Source organism: Falco punctatus, assembly GCF_963210335.1.
Source record: "Falco punctatus genome assembly, chromosome: 7".
In the NCBI taxonomy this organism is placed as follows: Eukaryota; Metazoa; Chordata; class Aves; order Falconiformes; family Falconidae; genus Falco; species Falco punctatus.
This window is the reverse complement of record NC_137587.1, coordinates 29346325-29373791: the sequence shown is the minus strand read 5'-3', so window position 1 is coordinate 29373791 and position 27467 is coordinate 29346325. Positions and strand designations below refer to the sequence as shown.

The 27467-nt window shown below is 39.3% G+C and overlaps 1 protein-coding gene across 12 annotated transcripts in view; it reads left to right on the top strand.

Moving 5' to 3' along the window:
* EML5 (EMAP like 5) overlaps positions 1 to 27467 on the top strand; it is a 138059-nt gene that overhangs the window by 18943 nt on the left and 91649 nt on the right. For 10 of the 12 annotated variants that reach the window (XR_013929399.1, XM_080395100.1, XM_080395097.1 and 7 more), the window contains exons 1-2: positions 4443 to 5053; positions 26211 to 26370. Coding sequence is in view for 9 of the 12 variants with exons in the window: in XM_080395100.1 (XP_080251226.1) it covers positions 4857 to 5053; positions 26211 to 26370 (357 nt within the window). In the remaining 3 variants the exon portion in view is untranslated. Of the gene's footprint in view, positions 1 to 4442; positions 5054 to 10764; positions 26371 to 27467 lie in introns of those variants that run through there. The other 2 variants (XM_080395102.1, XM_080395101.1) reach the window with 2 other exon arrangements.

Genomic DNA, 27467 nt, shown 5'->3' with positions numbered 1-27467 from the left:
CTTCCAGTGCCCAGAATGAATGTTTATCAAAAGCACAGGAATACAATTCCTATGATCATCAAGGTGTAATTTATTTTGCAGAAGCGGGACACATTAATGTCTGTAATACTTAATTTCATACACATATAGTTGTTTTATTTTCATTTCAACCATTGTATCTAGTTTATCAATCAGTACTGAAAGAAAACACATGGATTTGCTGTTACCAAGTTTAGAACCGCTATTAAAATGGTTACAATATTGGATGATGTTTCCCCATAGGACATGGTTTTAAAGAGCAATTGCATTTTTCTCTTCAGAGCATGTCAGCTACAACATTCTGAAATTGTCAGAATTTTTGGAGGTAAAGTATAATGTACTCGTGGCTTGCTGCTCTTTAGCTCATCATTTTCCCACACCTTGTTATAAAGGTATCTCCTTGTGTGACCATACCCTGTACATGTTCCCATCTTCTGTTTTGTAGACTCTTCTGTGTTGAGATTTGAAGAAATCACTGTTTTTCTGTGCCATTTTCTTAACCTTAATTCCTTTGCTTCTTGATGATGCAGTAGACTTACTGATTATTTTCAAGGATTCCTACTTGTAATGTTACTTTAAAAAAATATATCTCTATTGTTAATTTAATAATATATCTTAGTCTTTTAAAATGTCTTAATAATTTGCATCTTATGTGTTGGATGTTATGGTACAAAATCTTCCATTAAATTTTCCATTTTCTGAAAGACAGTTAACTCAAATAGTATTTGAGTTTGATGCTGTCTTTTTTTTTCTTGACTTCTTATTTTTATCCAGTAGTAAGCAGGCCTTTTTGATCCTTAGCTTTTACCTCAGTGCTATTGAATGGTAGCAGGTAATTCTCATTACTTTCTCTGTTAAATAGTTTTATTAGTTTTGCAAAATATTATTTTCAGACATTGTGTTCCCATAATGGACTGAGACCTTTTATCCCCAAGGATGTTGAAATGAACGTTGTCACTGTTGCTTATCTGCTGCATATTATATAATTACTACTTGAACCAGGTACCATTACTTAGGACTTAACAGAGAATAATCACTCATCTCGTGTGCTCTGGCATTAGCTGTTGCAAGAGCATTTGTTGAAGAAATCACTTATTTAAGCCTTGTTACATTTAGCAGAACTTGAGACGCATTGTAAATATATTTACAATATGCTAAGAAGTATGTCTTCTTATAAGTACGCGTTGTGAGACATTAAAATGCCACTTAGTTGATTTTCTTTAGAGAAATGATGTACTTGTGTCACTGTGTATTAACCAAACACAATTTGCCGTGATGTATCTGACATCATAGGAAAGACGTAAGCCCCATCACAGGTAGCTGAGGCAGAACAGCTAAATACCGTCTTTCACGTGTCAAATACCGTACTGGCAGCACACAAAATGTCTTATTTGGCTAAAAGCTTGTTTATTTTCCACTACAACCATGGGTTAATAAACCATATCTTTCCCTTCCCTGCGAATACCGCCCGACCTCACGGATCCTGCCGATGGAGATCAGCACCGCGGACAGCGCCGGCCGCCGGCACGTGCTAGCGCCGGGCCGCCCGCGCGCCCGCCCCGCCCCGCCTCGTCCCGCGGGGGGCTTGGAGAGCGGCTGGAAAGGGAGAGGCCGCGCTCGGTGTGTACATCCCACCAGAGAGCGAATGGAGAGGGACTGGTGTCAGTCCCAGCGCACCTCTGCGAGGTACACAAGGAGGCAGCGCTGGTGGCAGACGGCACGGCTGCCAGTGGCCCCTGAAGCCCTGGCTGCCCGCTACCAGGGACGCTGGGTGCAGACATCTAGGTTGGTAGCGGCTAGAGGAATTATGGTGTCAGGCCTGAGTGGGAACACTAGACAGAGTAAGGGTGGAGGAAGAGATGGTAATGCTACGCTGCTTCCTACTCCTGGCAAAAACAAATGCTGAGTGTGTAAAATTTCATTTGCACCCTGTATGTGTTAGGGGTTAGCATAAGGTTAGCAAACTACGGCCACGGGTAGTTTTCCCCTTGGAATCTCCTCTCAGCCGTTTCCCCATCTTAGAGGTGGTAGTCAATTCCAGGACAATCAAAAGGAAATATTGGCTGTGTGGGGTGTGACATGCAGCTCTTCCCATCCTCCTTGCATTGCATATATGTAGTTTTTCTGACTATCATTATGGGTTCTGCTGTTCATTATGGGAAACATGATCACCAACTGCAGTTAGAGCCAATGTCATTACATAATAAAGTTTCTTTCTGATTGCTGTCCAGAGGTCCAGAATTTCACTTTAAGTAATAATCTAACAAAAGTATGTATTTATATATAGAGAAGAAAGTACAGACACCATAATTATGTATTTTGGTACATTCATGTTTAAATATGCAATAAATTTGCAAATGTGTAAAGAGAAAATTTTTACACAAAAATATTCCCACTTTCAAATGAGCTTTTACAACAGCAGAAGTCAAATAAGTAAAATAAGTATCAAATGCCTATGTCTGTTGATAATCAATCCAATTAACATTTAAAAGCTTGAAACAAGTTTTTCCAGTCATCATGTACATTCGGTATTTTCAAATCTACTTTCTCATAAGCTTCATCTTATGAAGGAAACAGTCTTGCAGCTGTAATCTTATTTTTAGCCTCAATATATTTGTAACGTTATGGAGCTGCACAAAATCTTACTAGCAGTTTGATTAAATGTATATTGACATTCAAAACGTTCTGTGGAATTCAATGGGAAGCAACACAGAAATGCAAATTTTTGGGGGTTTTGTTTTTCAAAAGCACGCCAGTGTTCATTTCTTTCCCATATTATTTCCAGAATAGAACTAAGCATCATTGTTATAGACCTTTTCTGTAACCACCTTTCCTATCAAAAGAGCTGGGGTAGCAACAGCTGTACAGAGTTAACACCAGCGTAGAAGGAGTAATACATTTTGTACTTCTAAGACGAGCTGGTTGGGAATTTTCCAGTCTGTTTCCCTGGCTAGTCTCCCATCTTGGGGACTCCTGAGAAACTGCAGCTACACAGGTTCCAAGGTGATCTGGCTGTTTAGGAAGCAAACAGAATGGCAAAAGACTGCTTATGATTTCTGAGGAAGTAACATTTACTTTATCTGTTAGTGAACATATATGACTTTTTGTCCTGATTAGGGATAAAAGCCTTTTTCTTTCTTTCTCTCAAAAAAAATAATTTTTTCACGGAAGGGGAGGTTTCCTTGCCTTTATATTTGAGTCAAGTTTCAGGCTGCATGGGGAAGCTCTCTGCAGACTTCTGTTTTGCGCCTTGTGTTGTTTTCAATAAATGTGTGGGACTGAAAGCTGCATCTGATCCTGCTGTTATGAAAATCCTTATTGTCAGAGCCTGAGAAAAATACTGTCTTTCAGTCTTCTAGACTGTGGAAATATGTTAATATATAGCTAACTGACTAGAATGCCTAAATGCGTGTTTCCACAAAAGAACTCTTTTTCTAAAACAATGGAAGGAATAATATAATATTAAGTTTACTCAATACAGATTTAAGAGGAAACCTCCCACTAAAATGAAAATAGAGTAGCATGGAAAAAATGGCTTAACATGAAATAACTAGTTAGAAGTAAAAGTTTTGTGGAAGAAATGTCAATATGACTAATGAAATAATAGAAGAGAAACAGAAGTTAAAGAAATGGAGATTAACAGATAAATCCTGACAAAATACACACTTCGAAAGCCAAATCGGTGCTGGAAGTAATAGGAAAAGAATTGGGTTTATTTTCAATTCTCAAAACAGGCTAGTTATCCAGGACCTTTTAAAATAATTATTCAAGTTTTTCGTGCAAAACTGTTTGCATGATCACATAATGTACATTTATTTAGCCAGCTAGGTACTTGGTGGTGCGACAAAGCCGGGAAGCCGCACGTTCTGATCGAATTCTGGCCGCGGCGGCGGGCTCCCCGGCGCTGCTGCCTCACGCAGCACAGAGAGGTCACCTCCCGGTCCCCTCCCCACCTGTGAGACTGGACAACGGTGACTTTCGCATGTAAAACGCCTTGAGATCTATGGATGAGAAGTCGTGTCACGAGGAAATCAAGGCATGGATGGGGAAGTAACTTTTGTGTAGTCCATGAGGCAGGCGGTGGGCTTAAAGGGTTAAATATTAGTCATTACAGATTTCGGTTGGCATTTTCTTCTCGGATGAACGGGCCCTGGAGGCCGGCAGCGGCCGCGGGCTACGAGGCGGCTTCCACACAGGGCTGAGGGACCGATCGGCCCGGCAGGCGCCGGACGGAAAGGCAAGGGGCCGGTGAATTCCCGGGGGGGGCAGCAAAAACAGAAAGCCAAACTTGGGGAAAGGGGAGAAGACACAGGCTCGCTTAAAGAGAAAAAAAAAGGAAAAATTGTAAATAAAAAGCCCCCCCGAACGCACGAAGGCGCAGCCCGTTCCCCCCCCGCCCCTGCCCGCGCCGCCATCTCCTCACCGCCGCGCCTCGGCCCGCGCCTCGCGTCGCCCAGCGGCCGTGGCGGCGCGCGCCCTTCCCGCCGCCGCTGGCGCAGCCCGCCCGGCCGCCTGACGGCGCTGCCCTCGGCGCAGGCGCAGGCGCAGGCCGGGGCGCGGTGGGGGGGGCCGGCGCGGCACCGCGCCCTCGCTTCGCGTCCCGGGCGGTGTCTCAGTGCAGCCATGTCTGGCGGCGCGAGGCGGCGGGGCGGGCGCGGTCGGCGGCGCCCTCTGTGAGGCGGCGGCGGACGAGCGGCGGCGGCGGGCATTCATGTCGGCGGCCAGGGATTAGCGCGGCGGACTGCGAGCCAAGCGGAGGGGGCGGCCGACCCGCCGCCTCCTTCCCGCGGGGTCTCCGGCGGGAGAGAGCCGTACCCGGCTGGCGGGGGCGGGGGGACATGGCTGACCGGAGCGCGCCGAGCTGCCACCTGCGGCTGGAGTGGGTCTACGGTTACCGGGGCCACCAGTGCCGCAACAACCTCTACTACACGGCGGCCAAGGAGATCGTCTACTTCGTGGCGGGGGTTGGCGTGGTCTACAGCCCCCGGGAGCACCGGCAGAAATTCTACCTGGGGCACCAGGACGACATCATCAGGTACCGCCGCGGGCCGCCTGGCCGCATCCCGCCGCGGGCCCCCGGCGCCCGGCTAGCCCCCCGCCCGGCTCGCCCCCCGCCCGCTCCTCCCGGCGCCCTGGCGCGGGGCGCGAGTACCCACCGGCCGCCCTGGGAGCCGTCCCGGTCTCTCCGGCGATCCCTCCCGCCTCCGGTCCGGCGCCCCGGGGCTCGGGGGAGCGGATCGAAATACGTGAAGGACAGTCAGCGCTTCCTCGCCCCCGCCGCCCTCCCCGTCCAGGCTTCGCCGTGGGTAGAAACAGCCTGGAAATAGCTGTTGGTCGTCGGGTATAGCGGGCCGTGGCTGTGCCGGTCCCCCGTGCCGAAACTTGCCGGGGCGCCTGTGCGGCCGTCGCGGCAGCCCCAGGGTCGCCGCTCGGTCCCCGGCCGCCCCCGAACGTCAGCGGGCCGGCGGGAGGTGAGGGGGTAATCCCGTGTGTGCCCTGAAGTACTTGGGCTGCGGAGGAGGGTTAATCTACGGCAGGTAGACCTTTGGCTCACGTTTAAAAGGCAACGATTACGTGGGGAATTAGTGGTTTGCCTGTAAACTCATGCAACTTTTAGGGCAATCTTAAAAGATCAGCCTTTCTTGGAAAATTGTGGTATCCCCTGTAGCTCAGTAGTTCAGTTGGCAGAAAATGTTATCCGGTGCTGCAGTGCATTGAAAAAAAAAATTACAAACTGATGTCGCAGAAGAAATGTGCTGGTGTTATTTCTTAAATGTATTGTCACTCAAAGGATGCTTTTATGAGCCTAGTGGTGCTGTGAGATCAATGAGAGAATTTGAGGAGAATGAAGGGCAGATGTGAGCCTGAGTCATCAATCCTTTCCCTTCCAGTAGGTGTCATTGCGGATGGATTTTTAAATTCTGATTTCCTTTCTCTTCCTGTTAGGGTAAGAGGTAGCAGTAGACAATTTTTAAGGTAATTTACAGCACAAAATTTGTTTTCTATGATGCTTAGTTCTCCAAGGCATGTCTTTAGTGTGTGTTACTCATGTGAGTAACAGGTATTACCTGCAGAGAGCAGAATAGATGTTTTGTCTTTCATTTAAGCTTTTAGACACATGAGAAAGCTTGGTCATAATGGCCACTTTTTTTTTTTCTCATTGTTTAAATCTTCTTGCAGAAATGTAAGTAGTTTTGAAGTATGACCGTGAATGTCCCGTAGAAAGGTGTCATGTCTATAGTGTATTTTTCCTTGGTGCTAAAAATGTGAAGAAAAAGTAGGCAATGTACCATTATAGACGTTGTACTAGGGGAGTTGAATCAGAAGTTTGAATCCCTGTTATTCGCATCATTTAATGCTTTAACATTCTCATTCTAATCCATGAAAAAGTGTTTCTTAAGAACTGCTAGCCCTCTCAGATGTCAGGTGTTGCGGGAAATCCAGATCCACAAGTTCACATTGCACGGAGGAAGCAGTGGCTCATTACTTGTTCTGATCTAAGGTCCAAGGTTGCTGTAGTATAATAGTACACATTTAATACCATGTATTCATGCGTGCTTGTGAATGACACTATTTCAGTAGGGCTCCTTATAGTGTAAGAATTATGTGGTTTGAGCTACAACTGGGGAAGTTGTTTAGGTTTTCCTGTGGTAACAGTGTTTTGCTCACTCTCAGTTTTGCTACAGTGTGCAACATTTGGCCAAAATGGGACAGAACTCATTATTCAGAATGGCACTAAACCAAAACAATCTGTCTTAAGTCAACAAACCGGAGAGATACTATCTAATTTTTGTGGGGATGTACTTTGATTTTTGTGGTACCATGACCTGGCATACTGGAGTTTCTCCTGCTTTGAATTGCATGGATGCTGTGAGGATATAATTATGTTAAAGCATTACAGTTTTATGTAGTTGAATTTTGCATGCTTCTTAAATACAAAAGCTATACAGAAATGTTAGTATGCCTAAAGAAGAATACTCAACTTAAAAGCAGCATGGCTATTTCTAATAGTAAGATGAGACTTGCAGTGATCAGTGTTTCACTTGCTGCTTTTTCTAAAAGCAACATGGTACCATTAAATGCCATCATCCTGTACTTTTCCTGGCCGAATTTGGGTACCTAGACATGTTAGCTCTCTGTATTTAAAGTAGTCATAGTACAAAGGTTGAATTTTAAAAAAATGGATTTTTAAAATACCAGAAATGAGGTGCAAAAATTGCATTATATAATACAGTAATTAGTGTTACTGATTTTTCTCTCAGAAAATAGCAAATTTAACAGTTGTATTGCAAAAAATTGTGTTTTAATAGGCTCAGCAAGTACCTTCCAAATGCTGAGGCGTTTGTGATGTGTTAGAGAAAGCAATGGGAGGATTGAGTGTCTCTACAAATATGGGACCTCATTTGTGAAAGCAAGCCTAGTGTCTGAAAATCTTAGGTATTTAAAGAACCAAACTTCCATGAGCACAGCTCCATAGCTACAAAGATTAAGCAGTATATATTGCATGCTACATGGTGATGATATTAGTACTCTTCATTTTGAGAATTTTTATATTATTTGCATGATTTGATGACATTCTAATTTTATGTATCAGTCAGAAAGAGAGGAATTGCAATTCCAGAGACCGGTTCCTTAATAGTAGAAACAGTATTAGATTAATGGACAGCTAGAGGATATTTTCCTTTGGAAAATTTCTAGCACTAACAGTTTGTCTTCTGTTGTGAAGTTTTACCTCCTTTTATTAAACAGAAACCTATAAATTTGCTGTAAGATTGTTGTTATGATTAGATGTTTTAATGTAATTTATTTCCAGTGTAAATGTCTAATCTCAATTTTAATCACAGTATCCACCCCTCCACCCCCCCTACCCCCTCCCCGTCTCAGTTAATTGTGTATTGGAAATAGGAGAGCTCTCTTTCTGTATGTTGTCCCTCAGTTGTATCAAACAGTCTTTTGGAATAGAAGAGGGTAATTAGGATCACTTGTGGCCTCTTTTATTAGTCTGGCTTTTTAATTGAACAATCACAGTCATCCAGCTCCATTCTGTCACTAAAAGGGCTTCTCTTGCTTTCTGGTGAGCTTTTGATTCTTATATTTTGGGGTTTATCTCTTACGAGAATTAATTTCCAGAAACCAACCCACTATTCTGGAAGATAGAAAGTATCATGTTTTCAGTCTTATTTGCCTCACATTTCTTATGCATCTGCGCATTTTTATTGAGGTCCTGGGTGCGTGCAGACACCTGTGGAACACATCACTTAGATGCAGAAGTGCTTTGGAAATTGGCATCTTTTGGAAGTGCTGATGACTGAGGCTTTTTTCTTGCATTTTTAGGAGTAAATAAGAAGGAAAATCTTGTGCATGAAATCTCACGTGGCTTGCTTTAACGGTGCTGTCCATTGCCAGCAGCGTAACTTGGATGTACACTGTGTTTGCAGAAGATCCCCTGTCTGGCTTAGGCTGTGTATGTGTAGGAGATACTAATTTTGAATATACACATGAATTATTCCTTCAAAGTTACTGATTTAAACTGTGTGTTCTACAGGATTTTATAACCCACCAAACTAGCTTGTGCAGTGTAGATTGGTTTGCTTTATCGTAGAGGAGGAAGCAGCAGTGTCTTGGTATGTTCAGGTTAGAGCTTTCCTTTGTTCTCTCTTCATAATTTTAGTGGTTTAGAGGAGCATGGCTTTTTTAATGTAGGCTGTCCTTCCCTTGTCTGAGAGCTTAGGGTGATCATATTTAATCTTGATCTCTATAAAGATTTCAGAAAATGCCCCTTCAGAGTATTAACTTGTCATACTGGAAACTGATGCTGGTGTTGAGGCCCCTTATCTGCCTGGGCTAGCTAAAGCATGTTCATGTACCTTAGTTTCTCTGATGGAAGGTGAGAAAATTGGAAACCCTGAACACATCCATTTTTTAAAATGAATGTCTCCTGGCAAAAGCCTCTGATGTTACCTGGACTATTCTCTATGCTGACATGCTCCAAGGAGACTTTTAGAATATTTTTTTTCCTTTTGATGCATGTTTTCTCTTCCCCCCTACCCCCATACTAGGCCTGTGACCCATCCTTTTTTGTGAGCTTAAGAATACTGGAATTTTTCTGGGAATTAACTCTTCGTGTGACATTGATGATGCTATTGAAAAGCAAAAGCAAAACCTAAGATCGAACCAGTGCATCATTTGAGATCTTTAGTAGACTTGGCAAAAAGATGTTTTGCTTTCCTTGACATTTGTTCTTCAGTTCAAATGTTAGCACCCATTCGTAAGCCTGCCCTTGTGTACCGTTATCTCTATGCTGGTGCAAAAAAACTGCACAGCCATGCAGGTCAAAGAAGAAGAGGAACTATGTTTTTCTGTCAAAGGGAGACAAATCAGGAAAGAGTTGTTACCCCATCCTACTTTTTAAAAATCCATCATATGAGTTAGCGGGAAATAATAGCGCTGTTGTATGCTCATCCAAGAACTTTCTCACCAGTAAACTGTAACTACTTGATTAAGATATCTATGATACATTTAGGTTTTGTTCCTAAACATAGTAGCTGGCTCATCTTATGCTAGAAAAAAATGCTTGAATTTCTGCTGATAATACAATCTCTAGCTCTGCTGTAGAGCAACCATAGGCTGTGTTTAATAAGTTAATTTCCCTACTTGTCTAGAAATCTGTGTATTTTTCCTTGTCTTAGATTAAGTCGGGGGGAAGGAATCATGCATTGTCTACCCTGGGACTCGCAGAGTTCTGTTTTTAGGGCAGATAAAACTTCAAAAATCATGCAGAAAATATTAAAACTTTACTGTTAGGAGTTCTAGCACCAGAAACTAACAGATCCCTTGCCACAGAGACAGAGGACAAAGAAATTGGTACTATCTTTAGTTTGGTTAAAAAATCTGGTTCTTTTCCCCTTTGTGCGCCTCTGTGTCCAGGACTGTAGAGAGGTAAATTGCATGCGTATAGAAGGCAGAGATATATGCAAGATAGACAGAAAGAATTTCTCTGTATTCTGGCAGAAATAGGGTTTGTTTGTTTCCAGCAAAATAGTTCACTTGTCTTAACAAAAGCTCTGATTTGGACACTTTTTCTTATTTATTGATGTGAACTCTCTAGGCATCATCTTGGACTTTGTTTCCCAAGGAACAAAACGAAGCAACCAAAACTCTGGCCACTTTGAACTGCAGTCTTTATTTAAAACTGTCATCTTTCACATTTCAGAATTTGGCTCAATCTACAAGAGGTAGTCCTGCTGGAGATTCTGTGATATTGCTCCTGTATTTAAAGACAAAACAAGCCATTTCTTTCTAGTGCCAACAATTCTGAGGTTCTAGTGAAAATCAAAATGTTTAAAACCATGTCTGTTCCCTGGTGTTAGTGCTGTCCACCAGCTTGGTTTGAAGGAGATTTTTCTGCCTGTTGCTGCACCCTCAACATTAGTCTTAACCATCAGCATCCAAGAAATTGTTGGACTTTGTCAGCTGGTAAGACTGCTACTAGGTACTGCTCTCAGGAGGCAGGTCCAGGCATTCTTATGTGTGGCTGTCAACTGTGGTTTGCCATCAGAAATTCTAGCAGTGCAGTGATTAATCACATCCTAGTTTGGGATGATGATTCTGGTCTTTTCCTCATCCTCTCTTTTTGTTAAATATGCATTGTTACGACTTTTAGTTGTTGGACGACTTCTGTAAAGATGCTGTGTATTTCTACCACCTCCTTGTATCACTGCCTCTTTGTTCCCTTTTCATTATTAGATCCATGTCATGAGAAAACCTTAGGAAAGAAGATAGTATCTTTTATCAGAAAAAGAGCCAAACAGAAGGTTTCACAGGAATGTGGAAGGAGGGATATAGTTTTGTTTCCATCTTTTCTGCTTCTCTAGTAGACTGACACCCCAATATCCATGCTAGTTGTCAAAACCCTCAACAGATAATTGAAGTAATTTAAATTTAAGGTACCTGCTGTCAGATTTATTGTCTTGTCCTTGTCTGGAATAAATGGTGTATGTCTCTGACCTAACTCCAGATGACAGTCGAGCACAAATGTTAAGCAGTAGATACTATGTACAGCTACAAAAGTCTCTCAGATGGAATTCTATCAATTGGTTTGGCAGCAGGTCCGTGAATTTTCACCAGGAATTTCATGTTTAGTTGTGTATTTTGGATTCCAGGGAATGTAACTGAATGAATACCACAGTTGCCACATGTGGAGATATCTCTTAGTTATCCATTACATGTGCAACCTCTTCTGTCTTTTTGTGTAACTAATGTGATAGAGGGAAAACAAGCTTGTTCTGGTGAGGAATTCATTGCATGCCCTTGAATTCTATGCAGTCCCGATCTTTCTTTCTAGAAGAGAACTCTGTTGTTTATTTGTTTGTGAAATGTAATCTCCCAAATTATTTCAAGACTCACAGCTTTTGAAGAAGGCCAGTCATCCCCCTTTGGATCTTCTAATAACTTTACCGGAGGAAAACAGGAGTAAAATCAATCTTACGGTTTCACCTCAAATGAGAAATGGGTCATGCATAGAAACACCTCAAAATCTTGCTTGTGCTGTACTTATGAAATTTACAAGGTGCATACGTTCTGGATTATTAGGGATGGTCCTGGGAAACCAGTCTTTGTCCTTAAGTCCCAAAGAAAGTCTTTGGTAGGAATCCTTTCCCTCTACTCAGCACTGGTGAAGCCATGCCTGGAGTACCGTATCTGAGGTCCCTCGTCCAAGAGAGATATGGTGCTACTGGAGAGAATCCAGTGAAGGGCTGTGAAGTTGACTAAGGAACTGGACCATCTCTCTTGAGGAAAGGCTGGCAGAGTGGGGACCATTTAGCCTAGAGAAGAGAAGGCTCAGATAAGGTCTAATCAATGTATATAAATACCTGAAGAGCAAGTGTAAAGAAGATGGAGCCAGGCTCGTTTCAGTGGTGCCCGGTGACAGGTCAAGTGACTTTCCAACCAAAAATCAAAACTGGAGCCCCAAGCTCAACAGTAGGGGCTTCCAGAATTAGAGGTTCAATTCCAAAACTTCAGGATTTTGGCTACAAACATCAATTTATGAACATCTTCCTACGTGCAAATTCAAATAAAAATAATTTCACGTAACTATATAGTTAAGGAATTAATTTTATATTATTTTTTCTTGAAGAAAATTAGACATTGAGAATAGATTTTGTGTTTTTTTAGTATGTAATGGAATGTTTGCTGTGAAACCCAATAGCTTTAATAGTTTGTTTTCTTCAAAGAAGAGCAGGCTTTGGAGTACGTGCTGGAGCATGACAACTGAGGTTCGTTCTCCATTCACACTTGATGAGGCAACAGTGTTCTTGCATTAAAGATTGAAAGCAATGTAACACTGAAATGATATAATGTATAATGTTCAGATAAATTATTACAGCAACCCAAATCTCTTGAATAGATTAACTCACCAAGCTAATGTACTTTCTGAATAAGGCATTCTCCTTTTCTGAATACAATATGTTGAAGGACTGATTGGGTTTTTTTCCAAAACTTTGGATTTTAACTTCAAAATCAAGTTGTCTTCTTAGCTTATTCTTAGACTTACATGGTGCCATGTTTGTTTTGTTTATACTAAAGATAAATCCATCTACTCTTTGTAATCTCCAGATGATCTTTAAGGGCATAATCAGTTTATTTCCCTCCATTAAAGAGCTTGTGACTTAATAGGACCTAAATTATGTCATAATTAAACTAATCAGTACTCTTATGAACCTCTAGCTCAAGTAGCTTTTGACTGTCTATCAGCCAAAATGGCATTTCTTACAGCAGAAGTAATTGCTAGGACAAGGAGTGAGGTAATTACTCCATTGACCATTTCATTTTATGCCATGGTTCACAAGGAGAAAGTCCCAGTTAAGCTCTGTCCAGCTTTTCATGTTAAGTGAACTTTAATTGTCAAATGTGTAAAAGTCTGGAGGGAAGATTCGTGTTCAAATCTTAAACACATCAGCGGGAGAGAGGAGAGAGAATGATCTGATTTTTCCTTGAGGAAAACTGTTTTCTGGGTAGTTCTAGAGCTGTTCTGAAACATGTGTTATACCAGGCTGGAAGATCTTTGAGGGATTTATTGTCAGATCTTCATTTCAAGTTCTTCTTTACTGAGAGCTTTGTGTGTCATCTTTTTAAAAATATCTTTTGCTTGGATTTGGTTTGATAAAATTAAAATATTTTAGGAATATAGAATAAAATATTACCTGGATTCAGTTTTGAAATGGGACTAGAGTGTGCCTATCGGTTAATATGCCTGCATACCATTGAAAACTTTATTTTTTCTAATTAAAACTACATTAATAGAAATACCAAAAATATCCAATCAGAATTGAATATCTGAAACAGACTAGAAGTTGATTAAAGTAGATCAACGCAGCAAGGAGCTACAGGCTTATGAGCGTGCCTTCATGCATCGTGCTTTTCATAGCCAGCAGTCACATCACCTTCTGATCTGATTCTGTCAGCACTCACAGGCAGGGTCAGCTCAGGTCAATACTTAAATGAGGAAACATCTTGGTGCTGTAGAAAATGCTTTTCGTGATTTGGTAGGTGGCTCTTCTTCTCAGAACTGATACAACAGCATGAAGGTCTAGGACAACATCAGAGAACAGGAAGTATAACCAAAGGCTTAATAATGTTTGATCTTTAAAAAAATTAAGGGATTTTTCTGTAGAAGTTGTGAGGTCTGCCCTAATATTTTAACTTTTCCAAATTGCAGTCAGAGCAATTAAGATTCTGCTTACCTATGTTTTCAGTGTTTTATTTTGTTAGTCCTCCTTTTCATATAGGTAAGAAAGTAGATTGTATTGCTGGCTGCTTTTTAACAGCATGATGAAATTCACTTACTAGTGTGCTTACAAAGTTATGATAGTGATAGACCATAGCTTAGCATGTTTCAACAGAAGAATTCTTTTGAAGTGTTTGTCTGAAGTGAAATGTTTGGGTTTTTTTAATGCAAAATCTAAAGTTTCGGATAAGACATAAAATAAATTTCATTTTTAAATGTTAACTACTTAAGAGTTGATTTTTTTCCCCCTTTCTAAGTGTTTTAGATTGAAAAACATAGTATACTAATTCTGTCTGACATATCGAAAATTAGTTTAGATTTTACTGTGATTATTAGCAGAAGCACTGTAAGCTTTTTTAAAAAAATACATCAGTTGAAACAAAACCTGAAATAATTATAAAACCTTCCAAAACAACAACAATCATAAAAAGTTATTTCTAGTTTTATGTCATATACAGCTTTTGTTTTTTTAAAGTTTAAGCTGACATTGGCATAAAACTAAAAAAGCCAGGAGAATTTAGTTTTACACTTTGTAATATCTCAAGGGGTTGTTTTACTTCAAAATGTAGTTTACCCAGTTTTTCAAAATATTATATCACTTGTAGAGTTAATGTTTGTGATTTAGGACAGCACTTTTGTCTAGCATCAAGGACTTGAAAAGAAAAATAATTTGTTACTCATGAAAGTGGCAAAGCTGTCTAATCTGTATTGATAAGGATCAGTCAGATGCTCAATTTAAAATTTAGATTTCTTAAGTTACATTTAGAATTATGCTGTTGTAGTATTGGCAAGGAAATTGCTTTATGCACAATATATTTATTTGAGTTTGAATAATTGTTACTTTTGGTACTTCCACATGGTAGACCAAGTTACTGAGCACTTAAAATAACTTGAAAAGAAAAATTAAGTATCATTTCCTTTGAATTTATGTGGCAGAAAGTGAAAGTTCCCCGGCTACCTTAATAATTCAGTTGAATGTTTAACGTAGATGCTATTGAATGTTCTTTTCAAAATACATATAGTCAAGATTTTCTGCACAGTGAGGTTCTGATATGAGTGCCATCTGGTGTAGTATGAATTTCCCCAGGCGCATCAGTGAAGCACCTTAGAGGATGTTACAGATACATGTAAATTACTTGCATTGGGACACATTGCTCTGGTTACACCAGTGGCTAAAGGAGACTTTCATTTCTACAAGAAATAACCAATGTCCTTATTTGCATTGCTGTTGTAGTTATTAAGATAGTAATAGACTTTGAAAATGCAGTGCTTGATTTGCACAAAAAAAAGTCATAATCAGCCAAGACTGCCTTAACTCTTGGTGGTAAAAGGTACAATTTGAATTTTTAATCTGGGCTTATAACTAAACATAAATATTAGTTCTATATTGCAAAAGATACAAACCACAAAGAATTGCAGCGTGTGCACCATCTGATATCACATCCTTGGAATATTTTTGGTGTTGACCACCTTTACTTCCATTTCAAGTTCTTGTCTTTCTGCTTAAATTTTGGTCATGAAAATAGCAAAAATGATAACAGCATTACTAAGAGAGAGGACAAACTGATACTTGTTAGTAGCTGGTGTCAGAGTTGACCGAAATCACTTTTGGAGGTGTCTCCATCAGCCTGTGATCATGAGGAAAATCTGTCCTTTGAAGGCCCCGTCCTGACATACCTATTATTTTGGCAATGGGTAAGATATTCCCCTTCCTCTATGCTGCATTTAAAGCAAGTTGTCTTTGCCTGACAATTTCTCTTAGAAAAGCAGTTTTTGTTCTTTTGCCTAGCTGCTAGAGGATACCTGTATTATTAAATCTCTAGAGAAGTATTCTTCTTCTTCAGAATAACTTTCCTTGGCCTAGTTGAAAAAGACTTTCCTTTAACTGGAAATCCTCAGTACTGTTGAGAGGCTTCCTGGATCTGTAAGATGGTGCCTGATGCTTATCTTGCTATGAAAGCCCTGGGTATTCAGATGTTATTTCAAAAGATGGAGTGGACAATCCTTCCACCTGTTTTTTTCACAGTTTTCTAATTTCATGGCACTGCTTGATCTTCCAAGCATTTTCAGGAGTTTTCTTTATACTCTGTATTGCTTAAGCCTGCAGACATGATGGATCAAGACCCCTATCTGTATGCCCAGATCAGTCTGATTCTTTTGCTTTAGAAACATGTGTTACTTCCAGTCATTTTAGTCAAAACAAAACCAAAGTAATTCCATCCTAACAGCCATGTCCAGCTCCTTATTGCTTAAATATTCGTGCTTATTGCTTAAAAACACTTTGAGAAGTGTATTTGAGGACTCACTTTTTTGGAGGTATCTTGGTGTCATTTTTCTGTGGGTTAGCGTTGTTTTGCATAAGAATGATGTTCCTATGCTGAAAAGCAGTGGATTCATACAATGAAAGTAGTAACTCCTCTTGAGCTGTGAATTGAAATGCCTCTTTTTCTGAGCTGAGGTAAGCCAATTTGTTCACAGGATTTTTTTTTTTTACTTTAGACCATCTAAATATAAACAGAATGATTAGGTTTTGAGATAGTAAGTGGAAACAAAAGAATCTTACATGTACACTTTCAATTGGTTCCAAGAGATTTCTCTGCGTTTGATTCACCTAACAAACTGCTGGGATGAATATCCAGTCTTTAGAACCAGGACCTTCAGAAAATCGTCACCTATGCATCCTTCTAGAACAACCTGTGTCTAATCAGTGGATGGTGGGTAGGATTTTTGGCTGGCACTGGACACCTGAGCAGACCCTGGCATTCTGTTCAGATTTGAACTTTCTTCTGCACAAGGATTGCTGTGACTTTAGTGGATGTTCCTTGGAGCACTGAATTGAAGAGTCAAGAGAAATGGGTCCAAAGAGTTAGTGATGTAACTTTGGAGGAAATAATGTCATTTTGAGCAGTGTTTGGCTTTATAGGTACCACAAGTGGTACTTCCACTGATGGTTTAGCCAGATCTGTGACAGACAACTTGCAGGGAAATTTTTCATTTGCCTTTTACATTGTGTTGACTATAGGATGTACTGTAATTCAAGCTTCCCTTGCCTTCATACAAGCTATATTGATTAAATATTTAACATAAAATTATCTGTAAAAAAAGTGCTTGATTCAGGTGAAAAATTCAGCTGAGCAGAACAGAAACAAAACTGAGGCAAAGAACCAGGCCTAAAAATAAAGCAAAAGTGTCCAAGCTGAAAATCATGTATATAAGGTGCTCATGATTGTAGTAAAATCACTCTGTTCTTACCTCTAGCTCACACTTTTCACTTCTGATTATATTTTTTTTTTTCTACCAGAATTGCAGAATGAAATTTGCAGATATGGCATAGTTTTATAACAATGTTCTAGAAGAGTAGGTGTAAAAGAATTGTTTTACTGCTTTACTTCTTTCTGCTTACGTGGTCCATTTCTTGTGACTAAATCTAGTTGGATATAATGTTAAAAATAACAGTAACCCTTCAATTTGCTGAGTTACAGGTGCCTGAAAACATTACACATACATACAATTGGGAAAAAAACCCAAAACCTACTTAACAGTAGAAGTCACTTAAGAATACTTACATGTTTTAGATATTTAAGGTGAGTGGTGGTGAAGTGCCTTCATTATATCAAGATAGTATGCACGCAGAATGAGTGGATTACTTTTATGTTTTGGTTAGCTGACAACTGTATAAACCTTCTCCTGACTTTTAGAACTGCGTTAATCCTCATTCCCTGTTTATAATCCCTCTACAAGAGCAAGCAAGGTGATTGATGCTTTATCTTAGATCAAGACAAGGCATCTGACAGCATTTGGAAATTGCCTCAAGATTTATAGCGGTGAGTGTGACATTTAGCTAAGCAGTCATCCAGAGTACTCAGGGAAATAACAGGAAAATTTGAAGAACTGGTAAATGTTTGGTTTGGTGTTTTTTTAGATCGATGTTGCACTTCAGATGATATTTGCATTTTTAGTTACCAGTTCGTCTTTCACTTACTGCTTTATGAATTGCTGCTGCTTCTACCACAGAAATTAATGCCATAAAAATGAATAGCCTTTGGAATATTTTTCAGTAATAAATGAATTTTAAAATAATTGTGAATTTATATTTTGCTAGTTACAGCATATGCTTATGATAATGAATATACATTACATGACTGTTCCCAATGAGGTAAACTGGATCAGTATTCTTGAGATAAACACAATTTTAGAGCAGAAGAGTTGTATTTTCTTGAAAGTGCTGCTCATGAATATTCTTTATCCATCATCTTCTTTTTAGTGGCTTTTAGTAACTAACTTCATGAGCCCACGTGTGCAACAGTTTTCATTGCCTACCAAATACACATTGACCTTGGAGTCCTTGTAGTATTCTTACATTTTCCCATGCTGCTTTTCTGTTATGTTTATGGTTCTGGTATATGTGGGGAGCTGTTTGTTTTAGCAGACAGTATTTCATGTAAATACCTCTGTGGCCTCCATCACATTTTTTTATAGTTTTTCCAAACAATGGTTCAGATGTTGTTCCAACTTGTAAGTGGTGTCTTGGCTCATTTCACCATTCTGGGCATGAAGTTAGATGCTGGGATGGTAAATTTGAGACAAGTGTTATAGATGTCCTTAGCTTTTCTTTTCTGTAGGAGAACACCTCTGAGTTGGCAAGATAAAGATTGACTTAGTGTTCTGTTCTGCTCTAAACCTTCTTTGGTTGGTAATGAAGTACAGTCCATTGAAGCACAGAGCATTGTGCTTATCTCAGCCTATTTCACTAACAGCTCTGCCACTGCTTTCTTCCCACCATTCCTTATTTTAAGCCAACTGCTAATTTTATCAGGGTGACCTTTCTGTATAAAATAAGAACCTTTCAAAAGTTGTCACTAATTATTCTGTGACTCCACTCCTGAATATTCAGACGTTAAGTTCTCACATAGTCAGTTAGGTTTTTCATAATATATCCCATAGGAGAGAAGACTGAATTGATGTTTAATATACTTGTTCAGAAATATGAAAGAAAATTGTACAATCTGTGATTTTTTTTCTAATGTAATACTAGAAGATATAGTGTAAATTTCTACAATAATAGAAGATTAATCTTGTTAAAAACTGTGTATCTCTTGTGGAGAAGCATCAAACAGTAATGACTGGATAAAGGGTTGTTTGAAGGTTTTTATCATGATAGTGAAAGATTGTACCTCAAGCAAGTTCGGTTTTTTTGTTAACTTGAGGTCAGAAGCATCCAAAATAACCTTTTTCTGGAAAGAAATTTTTGAAATTTTCCTGTCTAAAAGATTTGAAGTAAATGATTCTTTGACCTTTAAATTATTTGTCCTGTGTATTTCTAATTTGGCAAACAGTGCAATGAGCATGCATAAAAAATGAGTGATTGTAACTGTGATAGGGATTTTTGTCATTCACTTTCCCTTTTTAGCCTGTATTTCATTGCAAACTTTATTCTAAAGTAAATCTTCTGATTTTACAACCATGCTTGTCTCAGTGTCCACATAATTAAGTGGCTACAGCATGATAATCTTTACTTCTGCTAATTAAGTTAGCTTGTAAAATGGTTAGAATGGGAAATCGGTTTTTTCACTTTAATTTTAGGCCACCTCAGTTTTTTGATCTATGATAATTTTTTAGGTTTGCATACTTTTCACCAGTTGTATTCAGGAGTGAAGAAGTGGTTTCTAACTTTGTGACTGACAGATACTAACCATATTATTTAAGAGTGCTTCCTGATTTGTTAAGGGATCTCTTTTGGGTCATCAAATGTAGTTGCCAAAAGGAGGTGAACAGCTGGGCTGCCTCCTCCTTATGTTATGGGCAGCTATTGAAGTACCTTTTCTCTCCATAGGTCTTGCTCTTCTATATTTTTTTTCTCTTCCCCCTCCTTTTGCTTTTTTGTTGCTGGTACTAGGGAGGTTATGTTTGACACTTTGTATCTAATAATGGTTTAAAGAATGATTCTTAAGTCCTTGCATTGTCTAATGAGGAAAGAAGGAAGTTGGATATTTTTTTAGGTGGGATTCCATTCCTTTATTATCTCCAGGCTTTAGTATGTCACATTATTGTACAACCAGTTGTTATAATCAGAATTGCTTCTTTTATATTAATAGCTAGTAAAAGATAATAGGACTTTGTCTTAGCAAATTTATCTCCAAGTCATTTTGGAGTATGTTATTTCTGACTTTTCTGTGAGAAGAGTTTTGCTAGGCAAATGCAAGTAATTTTGCTGCCTTCTCGTTCAAGGGTCATGTTAGAAAAGAAACTTTCCTCAGAGTGAAAACCTGGTGATGAAAGTGTTAAGATCACATAGAATTTGAAAAAAAACCTAGCACCCCTCTCAGTCAAAACATGAGGTCTCCTATTGGGACTTCCAAAATCATTCATATTTGAAAAGAAGGGGAATATCTTTCGTTCTAATTTCTTTGCTAGAGATGGTAACTCTTTCACTGGAAAGCTTAAGTCAGTCCCTTCCTTGGCAGTGGAGGAAATGACTATGCAATACAAAAATGGGCATCTGCATAAAGTGGTATACAGTTTGCAGAATCTTTTTCCTCAGTTTTGTTTGATGAGCTGGGAACTTTGCACCAGCATTAACTGTGCTCACTCTTTTTCCTTTTCTTTGAAGTTCATCTGCTCTTCCCCCTGCCTTCTGCTGAGTTTCAGAACAGATAGGAGCCCAAAGTAATTATTAAGGTCCTCTAGATTGCTTAAAAATGTTGCTTGTTAATATAAAACCATTCAGATTTGGCGGGGGGGGGGGGGGGGGGGGGGGATATGGAACAGTAAAGACGTAAGCTGTAGCTGGGAGTAATCAATGTACACTTTTAGTCTGCCTTCCCTGTCTCCAGTTCAGACTCTTACTTTGAAGTTGGATGTTTATATAATTTAAGGAAATATGGAAAGCTATATATATAAGGAATATAGAAAGCTGTATTTGACACTATTGATGCTATGACAGTAACTGTATGGAAGACCCAGTAGTGATGCTCCATCATGAGTACTGCTTTGTTTTGTCTACGGGAAGTAAGTGTGCTCTGACTTGATCTGTTTAAACTTTGATGAGAGATATTTGCTGATTAGAGCTCTTTCTGCTTTAACAACTTAAATAGTGTGACAGAAATGGTTCACAGTTTTTCCTGTCATACTTTCTGGGGAAATATGGATAAATGAAAGGAAATAAGAAAATATCCACAACTGTATGTAAAAAATATCTGTAAACATACAATGAAAATATTTTTTTTGTCTATTTACTCATGGAAACAATCACACACTTGAAATTAACTCTTAATGGGTATCTGAGATGCTGTTATTTCACTGCGGTACTCTTTTGTGCATTTTTACTGGTGCCCTAGTTTTATGAAGATCAGGAGTAGTCACATGAATATATTCTTGGATATTCATTGTTGCTAAGGAAACATCATCTTTAATACTGTATCCTTGTCTGCAGCTTGTCTGTATTAATCAATGCCTGTTAATGGCTCAGCACAAACCCAAGTAAAGATGGAAAAAATCTTCATTTTTTTAAATAAAAAAGTAGCTTATTATAGACTACTCTCCTTCAGGATCCCCTGCCACTACAGACCTTACACAAATCGGATGGTCATGTCCACATCTCTGGTTTCATCCCAAGCAGACACAGTATGGACAGTTTTTATACTTTTTTTCATAGACTGCCATTACTATATAATATCAGTAGTCTAACATAGGTATTGTACAGTGCATGGATCTGGTCAAAATGGTGGGAATGCTTATGTGCTGCCATAGAAGAGAGAAAGAACCTTTTCTGTACAAAGTATAAAAGAGGAGCTTGAATGCGCTAAATTGAGAAACATACCCCTTTTAAGTATGGTGTTAAAATTGTACTACGCTATTTCAGCCTGATTTGACTATGTCTAGGAAAAGACCTGTCAGTCAGAGATATCAGTAGAAATCTGTTTTCTGCAGGTCTATTTGGTTTTGTTGCAGTAGTGACAGGCAGATTTTTTAAATTTTCTACTTCTGAACTCTTCTGAGAAGTAACAGATTTTATATCCAATTTCAAAATTAACTTAGCAGTTTGTTAGCCTAGTTCCTGCTTTGTTTCAAGGTCACATTTGCCTTTCGGACATTTTCCTTCATATCTGCCTCTTCAGAGACACTACGTTATATCTAACATCTGCTCTTAAAGCCCAGGTCAGAAAGGCCAGAGGCAAGCAAGAAAGCCTGAAGAACTTGCCTCATTAGGAATGTTTGTTTCCTTTTTTGGACAAGCAGCAATATCTCGTTCATCAGCTTAGTCATCCTCAAGGAAGAGGAAAGATACCAGGCAGAAGTTTACAGTCTAGCTGTGTGGGCTAGATGCAAGCAGAGCATCAGCAGCCTAACCTGGATAGGTCATCCGAGCTTTCATTACTGGGGCAGTAAAAGGAACCTGAGTTCTGTCCTGAGTGCAGAGCTTCTCCTTCCACTAAGCAATATCCTCCTTCTCTGTAGGAGAAAAAATGCAAGGAAATCAATGTGCGGTGGACAGTGTACTTAAGTCTACAGAGCCCACACCAACAGATTTGGAAGCTGTCTTAAGAGCTAAGCTGCGCTCGTGCTTTTCTGCCCGTCCTCGGGGACTGAGTGGATGGTTAGTAGGCAACTACTTCAACTACCATCTTGGTAGTTGTACACTGTTAACACCTCAGTAGAGGTGTCTTGGAGATCTTACTAGGGATATCCAGACAGCTCTGCTCTCATTGCTTGATCCTGTTGCCCATGAGCCAACACGGTGTCTGTATGGCAAATGTTTATGGTTATCCATATCCAGGCACCCATTCTAGTTATATTTTTTCTTTCTGCCCTAAGAAGCTGTTTACAATGCATTGCTTGGGACTATTTTAATAATGGAAGTTCCTGAATGTGAGTTGTATCAATACTTTTACTTTAGAGGTTAGACCAAGATACTGTATTTTTGTATTAATTTCCATGCCTGTAATAGTTACTTAATCACTCATAGTCCAATCAAAGAATTAAAAAAGTCCTTCATATTGCTTAAAACTGGAGTCTAATCCTTGAATTTTGATCAGGACTCAAAATTTCAGACCTGGAATTCTGCATGGTGCCCTGTGGGTGTAATCGTAGCAAAGGCTTGCATATTAAGGAAAAAGCATCTTCTTATCAGTCACAGTTCAGATAAAAATAATGTAAATAAGAGTGTCAGTTTCTTTTCTTAGTGTTGATAATAGAAATTGCAGTCCCTTGACTCTTCCCATGCTTCCCTTTTCCATTTGTCCTGATAGCCAGTGAGATAAAATACATGCAAATAATACTTTAACCGATCCTTCGCAACTTGGTCTGGAAGAAATGATGAGGGAAGGTGTTTTCAGGTAAGGATTTCCTCAGCGACTGTGAATACCTCTGCTCTTCAGTTTCCCTGAAATCCCTCCATATTGGCGTTTTTGAAAAAGAAAAAAAACCAAAACTTGCATTTTCTTCTACTTCCAGTGACTGTCTAGAGTAGCAATTTACAGTAGAGACTGAAATGATAGGGGAATGGCGTTAGTAATTCTACAGCATTATCTGTTGTGACTAAAATACAGGCTTTGGATCTTAATATGTGCTGCATTATCCAATATCAAGGCAGAATTTGACCTCGGTTGTTTAAGTCAGTATTTTATATCATGATATAGAAAGAACTAATACTATGATATTACTATAGTTATTAGTTGACATTTATTAATTAGAAAAAGAGGAAACGTTCTTTATATTCGCCTAATATGCTTCAAGTGGGTTTAATTGGCACGCCTGGGCTAGGACAGTGTTTTCCTGGCCCTTGGTAGTGCATTTACCATTGTCCTTTCCATCTCTGATGCATTGCATTTGTCACTTTTGGTCTTTAAAACCATGCTAAGCTAATTTTTGGTTGCTGGCGTGTTTTGTAAAGTGTGGCATGTGGTTGCTTTTGCATGTGTGTGCATCCAGGGTGGGTGGTGCCTGAGCATTTTTCAAAGTCACAGTTGTGGGGTGGTTTTCACCTTCTGAACCCGCACAATGCACCAATAGCAGAGTTAAGTACAGGATTGAAGAGTCATGAATCAGTCATAAGACTGCTGTGTTTTTACTTTTTCTCTGAGTTTCAGTCTCTGTCTTCCCTGCTCCCCCCACTGCTTATTCTTTACACTTACTTTCTTTTCTTCAATTTTATTGCCCACGTGGTCTTATCTCTCCCCCTCTGTGGTGGCATTGTAAAAACTAGGCCATTTTGAACACAGCATTTTCTCCCCCTACAGATGCTTTTCTTTTTTCCCCATGTGTATGCCATCTGCCTGCGTGTGCTCTGGGAGATGGGCAGGTGTTGGTCAGCATTAGGTGGCAGAACTGAAGTGAAATGTGTTAAGTTTTTCATGCCAGCTCTTCTGCATTGCTCTTTAATGATGAAGTTGCCCTGTCAAATAAAGGGAGGGCAAGAACCTGAGAAATAACTCTGGAATTGAAGAGAAGCAAAGTGGGGCAATGTTGATTGCTTGATCCCAGTGCTGAGGATAATGCAGAGTAGCAAAGAAGAGGAATTCCCATAGAAAAGTTACAGCTGTCTCTCCAACCTGCCTGCCCTGCACCAGTAGGCTGGGAGTGGGCAAGATCTTAGAAGGGGACATAGCCAGGACAGCTGATCCAAAGTGACCAGTGGGATATTCTATACCATATGATGTCTGCTCAGATATAAAAGCTAAGAGTAAGTAGGAGGAAGGGGATGCATTAATTATTTACGACACTTGTCTCCTGGAGCAACTGCTAAGTGTACCAAAGCCCTGCTTCCTGGGAAGTGGCTGAACATCGCCTACTGATGGGAAGGACAGAATAACATATTTTGTTTTCCTTCACTTCTGTGTGCACGCCTTTTGCTTCATTAAACTGCCTTTATCTTGACCCACAAGTCTTCTTTTTTTCCCATCTTATTTTCTCCCTCCCTCTTCTGCTGAGGAGGAGAGTGATAGAGCAGCTTGGTAGGCACCTGGCACCCAGCTAAGGTCAACCCACCACGGAGGTCCAGAGATTTTTACCTTTTGTAGAGAGTTTGAAGTTAAAGGTTCCTCTGAGTTGTGCATGTGGAATACATCAAGAAATATTAAAAAGCTGTATTAAAGTAGGGGAGGGAAATGTATTGCATAATGTAGTATGAAATACTAAGCAACTTCTAACATGGCTTTCTCTTGCTGCTTTTTTTTAATATATATATTAAAAAAATGTATCTATCTTTTGAGATAGATCTTTCTTCTGGTCATTTCCTGATTAGCTTTATTCTGGCTATTTCTTCTGTGTTTATAGACTCCCCTTGTCTTCACCCTTTGAACTTCATTTATCAAGATCTGTGTTCAGGTGTCAGATCATCTTACTGTTGCAAAGTGCTTAACCTTTTTCCTTTCCAGGTGATGTTGAGAGGATAAATAGATACAGTATATATTGTTAGTGGTTCTGTCCTCTAGTTTCTCAAGATCATTACTCTATGTGGTATTTCTCACATGATTTTGGACTGCTATACCTAGTCTGTATAGAATGTTATGAAGTAGCTTGTTAGGGTTTCTGTTAAAATAGATTCTTTCTTCCTTTTCTTATTATGAAATATGAATCTACAGCTCTCATGTCCTCCCTTGCAGCTTGCTTGCATAAACAAAACAAAAAGTACCTTGCTGACTAGCATGCTTTCTAGCTTGATCCCAGATTTAACAAAACAGTTGTGCTGGTGCTCTGCGGACTTTGAAAGATGAAAATGCTAACTATAAGAAAATTCTCTACAATGTCAAAAATGTGAAAAATTATTAATTATTCAAAATCAACTATTCCGAATTGTTCTCTATTAAAGTTAAGATATTTAAATTAATCTTAATCTCACTTCAGTTTAGTCATCTGAAGTTGACATAACATCTAGTCTAAGATAGTCATGCTTTGGCTTGCTGTACAATCAGCAGAGAGATAACTTCAGAAGGCTATTCAATCCCCTCATAAAAAGGACATCATATAGTATGTGGAATGAAGTACTTACGGAGATGCATCTCTCTCCATTGACGATAGGTGCGTAGATAACTAAACACCAACCTTTGTTGTCCATCCTTTGTGGTTTTAAATGTTAAAAGAGCAGAGAAAGAAAGGGAAAACAGGTATTTTTTAGTGCATATAATAAACCCTGTATTTTGGAACAGAGGATTAGTGGCTATTCTGCAGGTAGTTTAATTGGAGAAGGCTTGAAGGTTCAAATTCAAGAAAGGTGGTGGCATGTACTACTGTATCAAGGGAATTTTACAGCTATTGTGGAATCTGTGATACAAAATTACTTGTTAGTATCTAGTATCATTGAGAAAATATTGTAAAATAATTTTAAAGGAAAAATATTAATGCAACCAACTAGGCAAATGTAAAAGTTTCATGCAAAAATATTTTATGTCTTTTTCTTTGGCAGCCTTGCTTTGCATCCTGAACGTGTGTTGGTGGCAACAGGTCAAGTTGGAAAAGAGCCATACATCTGCGTGTGGGACTCATACACTGTGCAAACTGTATCTGTTTTGAAAGATGTTCACACACATGGTATAGCTTGCTTGGCTTTTGATTTAGATGGTCAGGTATGTAATGACTATTCTTCTTTCAAGCACATAAATTGTTTATCTATCAGAAATCTTGTTATGTAGCTTTTTCTTTTTTTAAGGAAGTGTATTGACTCAGGTTTTTTCTGCTTATTCTGAAGTTGAGGAAAAAAGTTGAAATTAGTAGTGACTGACAAATAATCACATTTGGCAAGAACATTATAACTTCAAAAGAGTTTGAATGAAGATGCGATGTTAGGGAGATTCTTGTGTTCTGTGAGCCACAGTTTAGGGTTACACCAAATGGTTAGAGATAGTGGACCTCCCCTGTGCAGGGGCATGTCTTGTGCACAAAGGTAGTCCCATAGTGTTACTCATCTTGGACTCTGAATGTCTTCAGGCAGTATCCCCTTCTCTGTCACTCATTTTGCACTTGTTGATGGCTCTCCACATTTTGATTGTTTGTTCAGACTCATGTATCCTGGATCTAAGAGTCAGGAAAAAGGTTCTATTGGATTATAATTTTGTTACTTCAAAACATTCAAGAGCAGTAAATAGGTTCTCAGAGGTGCTACTTATAAGGGAGATGATTTTTACCAGACACTTGCTCCTGTGAGTAAAGAGGCTTTCTTGATTGACATGTTAGAAATGGAAAATACACATTAGGTAGCAGCTGAAGAGGTATTGGCCGTGAAAGTCCTTTCTGCAGTTCTGCTTGCATGGATTTATACAGCACTTCTTCCCTTCCCACTTAGCCTTGCAATGTGATGTTCAGATTTAGCTATGATCTCAGTTCTTTTTGCTTGCTAAAAAGGTCAATATCTGTTACTACTGATTTCTCAAGTAAGGATGTATTGTAGAGACCAGTTGCTGTCCTTAGTTAAGACAGTATCACATGGAGCTTTATTAAACACAAATAGAGGAAATCCTAGCTGTAACTTAGCTGTAACTTGTGGCTGTTAAAACATGCTGTAATTGTTCTCAGGAGGTTTTGAGTTTATTAGAACAGATTTTATCATTTAGATTTCTCATTGTTCAGGGAGTCAGCTTCTTTACAGAACTTAATTTCTACTTGACAGGGGTATCTTTTCTCTATGTTGTTCTTGTCTGTGTAAACTTGCATCACTTCCTCTTGA